The sequence below is a fragment of the Camelus dromedarius genome, chromosome 13 (genome assembly GCF_036321535.1).
Source record: "Camelus dromedarius isolate mCamDro1 chromosome 13, mCamDro1.pat, whole genome shotgun sequence".
Classification (NCBI taxonomy): domain Eukaryota; kingdom Metazoa; phylum Chordata; class Mammalia; order Artiodactyla; family Camelidae; genus Camelus; species Camelus dromedarius.
The window spans coordinates 64,014,895-64,026,459 of NC_087448.1; the positions used below are offsets into that span (position 1 = coordinate 64,014,895).

The 11,565-nt window shown below is 43.5% G+C and overlaps 2 protein-coding genes across 7 annotated transcripts in view; one reads left to right on the forward strand and one right to left on the reverse strand.

Annotated features, from left to right (window-relative positions):
- The window catches only part of FRY (FRY microtubule binding protein), a 361,507-nt gene that overhangs the window by 222,693 nt on the left and 127,249 nt on the right, over positions 1-11,565 (reverse strand). The window lies entirely within an intron of this gene.
- The window catches only part of LOC116157171 (uncharacterized), a 56,580-nt gene that overhangs the window by 41,890 nt on the left and 3,125 nt on the right, over positions 1-11,565 (forward strand). For 3 of the 4 annotated variants that reach the window (XR_010383654.1, XR_010383655.1, XR_010383656.1), the window contains exons 5-8: positions 6,486-6,678; positions 7,932-8,054; positions 9,943-10,082; positions 10,206-10,698. Coding sequence is in view for 1 of the 4 variants with exons in the window: in XM_064493227.1 (XP_064349297.1) it covers positions 10,666-10,698 (33 nt within the window). In the remaining 3 variants the exon portion in view is untranslated. The remainder of the gene's footprint in view (positions 1-6,485; positions 6,679-7,931; positions 8,055-9,942; positions 10,083-10,205; positions 10,699-11,565) is intronic. The other variant, XM_064493227.1, reaches the window with a different exon arrangement.

Below are 11,565 nucleotides of genomic sequence, written 5' to 3' on the forward strand. Positions count from 1 at the left end.
TGCTGGTCCACCCACCTGCAGGCTTTCTCTGGTCTCCTTGCTTTGCTAAATCCTGTTTGTCCTCCCATCAGTCTAAACATAACTTCCTTACAGAACCCTTCCCTTGACATCCTGGTTGAAATCCAGACCAAATGTTAAAATTTCTCATTGCTTTTTTAATCTTTTTTTTTAATAGCCCTTATCACAATGTGTAGTTATGCAGTTTTTGGGTAACTTTTTTCAATGTTTTCCTCCCTCTCTGGACTATCAACCCCACCGGGGCAGATTCCATGTTCACTGTGTTCACTGTTTCACTCCTGTGCCCTGGGACCCCAGGTGAACACAGTAACCACAGTGCACGGGAGGCACTGGGTCATTCGCTACGGAATGAACAGCTACTGGGGAAAGTGAATCAGAGCAAATATGCTAACCAGTGGCAGGGGGTCAAAGCACTTTAGTGAGTTCACCCCGGCTGCTCCAGGCCTTTGATCTTCTCCAGGCAGAAGCTGTCCATAATTTTTCAGGCTGTTTGATACCTGTTTGAACAAACTCCCATTTTAGCCAAGACGGTGATTAAGCTGGCAGTGCAAGGAGGCAAAAAGCCAAGGGGAAAGTAAGCCAGAAGAAAACGGTCCCGATTTTCTCGGTGCTTGATTCCTTGTTTCCCCACCACAATTTCCAACCGCGTTGGCTGCAGATGGGGCACTCTCGTGGCAGCGCATTGTAGACTGGGAACTACAGAGGCTGCGTGTGTAGGAGACGCAAAGCACTGGAGGCACAGGGAAGGGGAAACGAAAAGAAGCTCGGGGGTGCGGGGGAGGGTATAGCTCAGCGGTAGAGTGAATGCTTAGCAGGAATGAGGTCCTGGGTTCAATCCCTGGGACCTCTGTTAAAAAATAAACCTAATTACCTTCTCTACCAAAAAGCCAAAGCAAAAAACACCCAACTAAACAACTCTCAGATTCCTGACTTTCAGAAATTGAGTTTGATAATTAATGTTATTAAAAAAAAGAAAGAAAGAAACTCTGAAGCTGGTATCAAAGTCTGGTGAACCGGGATGGGGTGGGTCTGATAAGTCACCAAATCAGATTCAGTCATTATACAGATAGAAAACCCAAGCTTAAGTTGTAAGGGACTTAACCCAGGTCTCCAATCGGGGGAGAACTGGACGGACTGAAATCCAGCTCCCTTCTGCAAACAACCAAGTTCCTGCCTGGAGGGCGCCAGGTCATTGATTTCTCAGTGGAGCTGTTCCACACCCATCCTATTCAAAGCACTAAGACCAGAACATCTCTAATGAGATTCTGAGATTCTCAGGAGCAGCCAGAGGTGTTAGAAAGTCCCAGGCAGGTGTCTAGCTGGGGTTGACTTTTAATGTAAAAATTTTTACCCTTATGCTTTAAAACAATGCTGCAGGGAGCCTGTTGATTTGACAATGATAGAGAATTCCTTGCCGCACGTGGTCAGTTAGGCCGGGGAGAGTCTAATTTAAGGATTCAGCAGCACCTGATGAAATCACAACGTGCAACCCCCTCCTCCTTACAGCCAAGTTTCTTAAAGACACACACACCCTTTCTGTCCACCCTCCCTCATCCCTCTCACTTTCCAACTTACTGCCATTCCAGCTCTTTGGGAGTGAGTGGGCTGCCACCACCAAGGCCCAAACCCCAGGGACCTTCTGTCCTCACCTTTCTTGGCCTCTCGGCAGTCTTCTTTTTTGACACTTTGACTCTACTTGGCTTCTGTGGCTTCAGTCTCCTCTGTTCCCCTCCTTCCTCTGTGACTGGTCTTATTGCCTTAAGGGCTCCCCCCTCCTCCACCCCTCCCTTCAATCAAATGTAAGAGTAATTCAGAGTTCCACACCGAGTCCCTTTTCTTCTCCTGTGAAAGTACTGCTTCGGATATTTCATCTGAACCCTTCGCTTTAGCGGTTGTGTACGCTTCCTGAGTTATTTCTAATCCTTTCATTAGATCCTGCTCAGTTCCCCATCCCTTTATACTACTTTACATTCTGTTGTCCAGCTCCACCTGGGTACCATGCAGGCACCTGAAATTCAACACCTCCAAACCTGAACGCACCACTTCCCTTCCCCAGTTCCCACCATCTCCTTTACTGCCTGAATGGCACCACCATTTACTAAGTCACTCAAGTTAGGAAGCCAAGAACCCCCTTCCTACTGATCCCCCACATCCAGAGACTCAGCAAGCCCTGTCGATTCCATCTCTTAAATACCTCGTCTCTGTCTTGTCATCTTCATTCCTACCACCGTCCTAATTCAGGTCCTGGTAATTCCTTGCTGGGCTCTTGCAACAGCCTCCTTATAGGTCTTGCAGTCCTGCCTCCAGCTGCAGATAGTTCAAGCGTCCTCTATCACTTGTGGGGTAAAGCTCACCCTTTCGTTGTCAAACTATACCCTTTCCTACTTGTCCAACTTCACGCAACCCGGTGCTTCAGCCACAGGGGACTGTCGGCAAGTCCCCCAAACATCACGCTGCCACATACGGTGACGCTTTACCCTGTACATGCTGCCTTCTGTTCCCTCTTTCTCGGCTCTGACCCTCCCCCGTTCTCCTCCTTGGGCTCCAGTAGCACGTGTTACATGGGCTTGATAATTAGTTTACTCGCCTGCCTCCCCACCAGACTGCGAGCTCCTTGCTAGAAGTGGGAGGTGCCCCTCATCACTGAATTACCAGCATCCGCGATGCTGCCTGGACCATCAGTAATCCTGTAAAATGCTTGCTGAGGTTTATTTCTGTGGGTGAGCCCACAAGCAATGGCTAGGATGGCATCTCTCTCAATACATTAAATATATAAATATATTCTCTCGTTGTGCATCTGTCAAGGGGTTTTCTGTAGAAATCCACAGACACAATAGAAAGGAGAACAATTAATTGCTTCATACAAACCAAAGCCTAAAAATCACAGGACAGTACAGGATAGCCTGTTTCTACTAAAATGTCCAATCAGAGAGATGTAATTCTAGAGATGAATTTTGAAATCTCCGGTCATTACCCCCAAATTTCCTTAAATGCCATATGTTCAATCCTTAGAAGCTACCAGGCAGATGCAGAATGTGATCCATGAAATCTTATAAGGCTCTAAAAACACTTGTCAATGAAAAGACTTAATTTTACTAGGACACACTTACCCAGTCGGTCCTTCAAAGCACCAGCTCCAACCAAGAAAGACCACCACGGCTCACTGTGACTTTCTTTTCCAATAAAGAACTAATTAACACACCTTCCCATCATGTGAAGGTCTGCCATGCCTTTGCATTCACCAATGGAGAGATTGAGGCATTTAAATAAGGTGGTTATGGCCAAAGATTCAGTCCAAACACTGTTCTTATATTTGCAAACTTTCCTCCCAGGACCAACTAAAGTTTTGTTGGTGCATTTCGGAGTTCAATTCTGAAGCAGTTATAGTTTTATTCCTTTGCTTCCCTGGTACCTCAAGTGTCCTGGTGTCCTCGGGGGTCACCGGCGTGTTGGTGGACAGCCATGGCCCCCTGGGCTGTCTGAACCACTCCGGCAGGACCATTGAGCCAGCCTTCCCGGCACAGCATCACCCGCACACGTTCCGCTCCCAACACAGGTCATGTCTCAGATGCTGACGCATGGAAACACTCGGAAGCATGAAAACTGTTTGCTTTGTAACCGAAAAAAACCTCCCAGCCTTTCTCAGGATGCATGGTGCCCAGAAGCAGCCTACCAGGAGGTCAGGGAAGACCAACCGCGCTTGAAAAGAAAGCCTGGCGTCAGGAAGCAACGTCAGCCCAGGTTTTGCCTGTTAAACTGTCTGCCGCCAATGGGATTGCTCCGGCAGCAGTCTGACACAGGTGTGCGGAAGCCTGTAAACAACCAGAGCTCTCACTCAAATTTCTAACTACTCTGGCCGTTACCCACCTCCTGGGCTTTATCTGGAGGATGAAAACGATTGCACTGGCAGGACTGATCGTAACAGCAGCTGCGTAACAGGCCCCAGAGGGGTGTTTTCAATCAGGGAGATGACTCTCACATGCTCACATTTAAACATAAAAATCTGCGTCTCAACTGCTCTCCTAACATCATTAAACACGCATCTACATAGATACACATACATACATATAAGTGTACACTCACACACACACTCTGGGATTACCTCCTTAGTCAGGTAATAACAGCGACAGTGGAACAAAAACATTCTTTTCTCAAACACATTGAGTTAACAACAAAAAACTCAGCAATAACGAAATAGGGCAAGTCCTGTGAAGAATCGATCTGATTTTCTGAAACACCAGTGATAAAGAATAAGCACTAGGAACACACCAGCCACAGTGGCCTCCTTGCTGTTCCTCAAACAGGCCACGCCCCGGGCCTTTGCACTTGCTCTCTCCTCTGCCTGAATCCCCTCTCCCCAGACGTCCACATGCTTTACAGCATCTCTTTCTGCAAGTCTCTGTCTATCGGCAAGTCTGCCCTGACCACATCGATAAGGTAAGATTTCACCCCCTTGTCACTGTATCCTCCTTTCCCTCCTTTATTTTATTCAAAGCATGTTTCACTTTCTAAATAATTCATACGCCCACATTCACAGTCTGTCTCCCATCCTCATTAGAATATGAGACCTGTGAGGGCAGGGGTTCTATCTGTTTTACTCCCTGCTGTCATCCTAGTAATTCAGAAAAATATGGCACAAGATAGGTGCTCAAGTAATATCAAATGAGTGAATAAATGAGTGAATGAATTTTGTTGCAATTTAACTTACTCTGTGTATATGGTGGATTATAACATGCCAATTCAACAAGCAAACTAATGTCAAATAATGTCTCCATCAACAAATGCTTACCACGGTGCCCTCTCTGCTCATGAAGCCGACCAGCCATGGTCCGTGCTAAATGCAAGGCCAGGTTGGCCTGTCTATGCAAGCACTTCATTTTCTCTCCTCTCAGTCTGCTGCCACGGCTGTGAAGGTGACAACGCCTCTGGGGTCAGTGGCCCCTGATGGTCTAGGCTGATGTGCCTGCTGGGTGAACGACTCAATCCCCAATTCTCTGAAGATGACTGAACTCTTCCAACCCCGCTAGAAAGAGGGTCAGTTAAGGGGACTAGCAGCCACGCGATTCGAGGTGCCTTTTACCCAGATGTTAGGTGTGATGGCTGCAGACAAAGACAGAGACTGTGCCTGTGGGGGAAACCAGGCTGGATCAGGGCAGAACTGGTTGTTAATGCCAAGGATGCCCAGCGTAAGAAGAGAGAGCTGGTCTGGGTAAGAGCTGGCCTGGACCATGCGGTCCCAGAGTGGGACCACATGGGCAGGGCAGGTCCATTTAAAAGAAGCTGACGACATCATCTTTGAGCCTTTACACCATAAAACAGAGGCATTCATTCTGTTACGCAAATGGTGTTCTTTCTGGTTAGACTGAAAACAACTTCCATTTCCTCACATTACGAGTGAAACACTTAAAATGGACTTGACCTTTTAAGAATCATCAGATAGACAACTTCAGAGGCCTTTTGTGATAAATGTGGTTCAACCAGAGGAACATTTTAGGCTCAGGGTAGTGAAAGAGAAGACTTAGCAGCAGGCAGTTTAATTCCTGTTAATACTTCTAATTGGAGTCCCACTTTATATGTGGTGGCCAGACCTTCAGCTGTGTGCAGCGCAGGGGCATTATCATTAGTTCTATGATGACACTGGTAATATTCCGACCTGTTAGATTTTTTGATGAATGATTTGGATGAAGCCAGAGGTATCATACTCATCACACTACAGAGTAAAGTGAAGGCGGGGGAGATGCTGTATACGATAAATGACAGTCAGGATCTCTCCTGTAAATGACTGGGCAGAACAGAATGTGGGCCAAATTTAAAATATAGTATTTTATTCCAAACTCTGCACTTTGACCACCTCCCCCAAAACTATCAAAAGTAGGGTGCCTCTCACATATCCATTCACTTTATAGTACATATCAATTTATAATTACAGGTTTGTTTGTTCACTTGCTTATTGAAACCCTTCACAGATATAATTTAAGCTCCAAAGAAGGCAGGGACATTGTCTGCCTGTTTCCTTGCTGCAATCCCCAGTGTCTGTGCGAACCTGCAAAGTAGCAGGTGCTCAGGACAGATTCAGTGAATGAATAACTGAATGAATGAATAATCTATGCAAAAGATGGAGGGAGGTATGACTTAAAAGCAAGTCATTTAAAGACTTGGCATTTCTTGTTGACTGCAAGTTCAATGTCAGTCAATATGCCGGGGCTTTCAAAAGTAATGTCCAGAGCAGGGGATGTGACCACACTGCCTGACTCCTTATCTGTGGAGTAATCTGCCTGCTTGTGAGTGTTCCAATTTAAGAATATGTGTTATGGGCTGAATTGTGTCTCCCACCAAATTCTTCTGTTGAAGTCCTAACCCCCAGCACTGCAGAATGTGACTGCATTTGGAGTAGGGTCTTTAAGGAGGTAATTAGGTTAAAACAAGGTCGCTAGCATCCTAATTGAATTTGACTGGTGTCCTTAAAGGAGATGATGACACAGACATACACGGAGAAAAGATCACGTGAAGACACAGGGAGAAGACGGCCATCTGCAAGCCGAGAAGTAACCAATCCCGACAACGCATTGATCTTGGACTTCCAGCCTCCAGACCTCTGAGCCAACTTCTGCTGCTCGCCGCACCCAAGATGTGGTACTTTGTTACGGCAAACTAGTGTGTGTAAGTAACTGCTTAACCAGCTAAGCATGTATAATTTGAAAATGAGGTGCATTAAGAGGGCAATGGGTATTTTCTTCAAATATAATAATAGCCATTATAGAGAAGAAACTATAAGGGAACACTTTCTGGCAAAAAGAGACATTTTAACGTGGAATAAATGAGCACTCATATCTAATTTATTTAATTACTGAATTTATCATTTATGGCTGAGGTGAGCTCCATGAAGACAGGCGCATAGTAGGTGTTCAGTAAATACACTGAGTAAATGACTCTTCTCCGGAGATAAAGCTTTTCCTGACACTGGAGGGATCTGAACAAAAGCCAAACACGCTGTCTGTGAGGATATTACTGAGAAGTTTCTGGTCGAGGGCACAATTTTAGGCTACTTCAGGGTCCCTGCTCAAAGCTGAAATTTTATAAATCTACTGCTACTACTGATGACTGAACTATAGACGCTCCTCACAGTAAAGGCCCACAGTTAAACATCTGCCTTCGTATATGAATTTTAGTAAAAGTAACAGGCCCATCCTGTTGGCATTTGGCATTTCTTCAACCTGAATGTATTACCGCCTAACAAAGAGAAAATAAAATAAATATTAAGTATAATTTACTATAAATTGTTTTCTTAGAGCCTACTCTTTTCAAGTTTTTATTAAGGGAGACAGACATTTCTGTTTCTTACGTCCATTTAATTTAATGCATGAGCTCCAACCGCAGAAGACTGAGGAGTCTTAATGACCAATGATGAATAACTAATAATAAGAAGAATTACCATCTTCTTCTTACACTCCCAAGAGCAGGGGCAGATGGTGAGTTCTGGCTGTGCCTAATCCTTGCTGTGCCTCTGGCTGCCCATAGACCTTTCAAGAAGCCAGCATTCAAAGAACACAGTGAAACTCACAAGAAGCTTACGAATTTTGCTGTTGTTGTTCCAAGGATTCTTTTGGCACAGACCCTGCTCTCACAGATGAGCCTGCACACTCTCCATCACAACCATTCAGTCACACACACACACAAAATCACCAGATGACCTTATGGAGATTTTGAAAACTAGGCCTGCCCTTGAATACAAAAGAGGAAGGGAGACAGGACAGCCTCCCACCTCCACTCCACAGAAGATGCTTCGCCCCAAGGTCAAGATTTCAGGCCCTTCCTATGGCTCAGAAATGCAGAGCATTACAACGTTCAGGTGAACTGAAAAGCACAAACATTTTCAATAAAGAAAATTTTTGTTTCATAATTCACTTTGGCAGGTGTTTAACATTTGCTGGCTCCCATCAACTCGACTTCCGAATTGCTAACATCCTGCTGGGTGCCAAGAGTAACACGACGCATGGAGCCACAATGGCAACTTCCACAGCCCAACACATGTCTGGGTTGGTAGTGCCTCCACTTGCATGTTTGTTTATATTCTAGCTGTACCACCAAAATATTTATTTTCTTAAGAAATATTCCCGCTCTAAATGGAACCCAAGAAATGATCAACACTGATTGGCAACCAGATTAAAATACTTCACTATGACATAGATGGTGGTAAGTCAAACCTGTTCACAGCCCCTGGTAGCAGTGATCAGTACTGAAAGGTAAGCTGTGTTGAATAGTTCTTAATGGTCAAATTTCCCACCCAGCTCCCACAGCCCACTGCATCAGCACGCAGGCCCTGGGGAGAAACGCACTGACAAACAGAGGAGGTGCTAAGATTAGGATTATCTGTTCCATCCTGATCATCCTCCCTGGAAAAGCAGGGCTTGGACTAGGCAGGACTGGTACTATATAAAATGTCACTGGAGGCTCTGGGGCCTCAAGAAACGTTTGTTACTCTGTCCAGTGGTTTCCAAACTGGTCTATGAATCATTTTTAAAGTGAGGGTTGAAGGAAAGGGTTATCCTGGCACATTGCAAAGGTTCATGGCAGTACTGGCATGGGTGGAAAACACTCCAGACTTGCAACTGGAAGGTCTGTGTTCAAGTCCAACCTTACCAATTAACCAATTGGTAACCCTGAGCAGAACATCTAATTTCCCCATTCTTCAGCTCCTGCCCATGTAAAAATAGGAACATTAACAGTACATAAATGGATGTGTTAAATAACCGAGTGAGCGGAATACTTTCACAATGTGTATGCGTATCAAGCCACCACGATGTGCAATTTAAATATCATACCATTTTATAAATAATTTTATAAATTTACTTTCACCTCAATAAAGATGAAATTTTAAAAATACACCCTACTTAGGACTGAACTATAGATGGAGTTAGGATAGGTGCATGGCACGTAGTAGGCATCATATGATATTAACAGCATAACTGCACCACTGATCATGTGTATGGAGAGACTGCTTTGTGCCAGCGAATGTGCTCAGCACTTTTCATGTACCACTGCACTTGATTCTCGTAACAACTCTCTGAGCTTGGTCTATCATCCCTATTTTATAGACGAAAAGACTAAAGTTTAGAGAAGCCAAGGTCATTCAGATAATAAATACTTGCTTGGCTGATGAGATGTAATTTTCATAAACTTTACTAGTTCTGTGATGGAACACAAATTTCACCCACTCTTAACGGGGTTAAATATCTTAGTCTAATAAGAGACTTAATATTTATTAAGTGCCTCCTAGATGCCACACAATGTGCTAATTTACATGTTATTGCACTTAATTCAAAGACCTGTGTGTGTTTTTGAGGGCAGTATTATCCCCATTCTAAAGATGGGAAAGCTGAGGTTCATCAGGGAGAAGTTACTGCCTAAGGTGGTACGGCTGTGGCTTCCGATTCCAACCCCAAGCATAGCTCAGCACACAGCCTGCCTCTAACTTTGGGTGCCCAGCTATTCTAACATGACTTAACTGAATGAAGGCAATACAAAATAATAAACTATAATAATAAAATAAAATAATGACAAACGATAACATTTTCTCTTTTCTAATTCTTGTTTCCAGATACTTGCATAACATGATCACTAGCATTCAGTCCAAAATCTGACCACGAACACTGTGTTTTCACTGACACAAGAAGTAAAATGAAAAAACAAATCCCTGAGGAATGTATTTGTTAAAAATGGAACTCACAGATAACATCTGGTCTTTTAAAGTAATTCTCAGTAATTCTGGTCAAAAGTAAATAATCAGTCTGGTCCCCAATCTGCCAAACAATTTATACACACACACACACACACACACACACACACACACATATATACACATATATATATGAAATATGTATTTATTGAAGTATAGTCCATTTTCTTTACATTTCTCCCCGACAGGCAAACTCCTTCCAGCCACCATCACTACCACCACTATCCTTTCTCGGCCACCTCCTGGACCACTCCCCTGATGCCTCCCTTCCAACGTATTATGTTCGTTGCTACCTCCAAACTGTGCATTCATGGTGGCTCTCGGACAGGTGCGTGTATCTGACTATTTCAGTGTGTCTGTCCATGTAACAGTGTCAGAGTACTGAGGGTGTTGACATTCCAAGTAGTTTATCACCAATTACTTTCCTTACCTTTCTCTTTTTATATTACAGATATGAGATCCAGATATGAATATTAAAATATGGATTTTTTAAAAAGAAATTATATGGGTAGGTGAATTGTATTATCTTTCAATTTCATTTCAGAAAAATAAAGGGGATGTGACAAAATATTTGTAATAAAAGGGAAGTGGAGTCTAAGAGGTTGAGAATCACTAGTTCTAGGCTCCAAAAAAATTTAAAGACAAAATTCCTGATACTAACAGGTTAAATTCCTTTTTTCGAGTTTTTCCCCTTTTATCTCTGCATGGCACGATGGGGCTTCCTACAGTCAGCTGTGCTTCTGCGCCTTGGACATTTTCAGCAGCTCCCATTTGACCTCTGAGTTCTCCCTGCAGTGAGTGACATCGGTGTGGATTTGGGAAAAGAGAATAAAGGCAGACATAGATGAAGAGAGAAAAATTTTACCATAAACTGCCACGTAGAACAAGCCATTACAGTCCACCTAAGAGGAATGAAAAAAATCACTCAAGAGAGGAGTCAGAAGGTAAGAAGATAAAATAATTTAAGCCATCAAGACATACTTTAAAAAATGGGAACCCAGAAAGGTATAAAATAAACCCCTGCCCTCACATGCTTGCAACATAGCTAAACATGCAAATGCTCTGTGCAGTTTCTTGCATGCTAGGAGTACCCGGACACCTAGTACCCTGAATTCAAGAGAGAAGGTAGGTAGAGTTCATCTAATTCCCAGGGGTATGCCTGCTGGTGGGCCACCAGAAAGATGGTTCAACTAGAGAAGTGATGTGGGCTGAAACACGGGGCAGAGGAAGAAAAGACAGGAAATAGGGAAAGGCGAGAGCAGGAATATTCACACGAAGACCATCGCTGAACTGATTCTGTATCAATACCAAAATCAAAGTCACGTGTATATATATATTCAGTAAATTAACAAAGATTCATTTGGGGCAGTTCCACAGTTCTGTTTTTTTAAGCAGTTTTACAATAAGAATAAATAAGATCCTAAGCTTTGGGAAGAGGAAACTGAGTTTTGAATAAATGATCTGCCTGTTGATTATTTTGAGGCACACGATCTTGGAATTTCAGATGGATATATGATGTTAGCATAGGAAGGTTTAAACAGGAACTGAGCCACTCTGACATTCACAGCACTTTAATAAGGCTAAATAAAATCATACTGGCTAGGGTACAAAACCTGACACATTAATAATCTGAACAAAAGTTACAGCTCAAAAATTATTTTATGGGGAAGAAAAGGAACATGCTACTTCACAAAAACAATTCTCCAATGTGTCACCAACTAAACATGCATTTTGTACACAAGTCTAACTCTGGCTGTTTTTGGAGTAGAAGATAACGTCTCTTTTTTGAGAGACTAAAAGAATTTTGACTT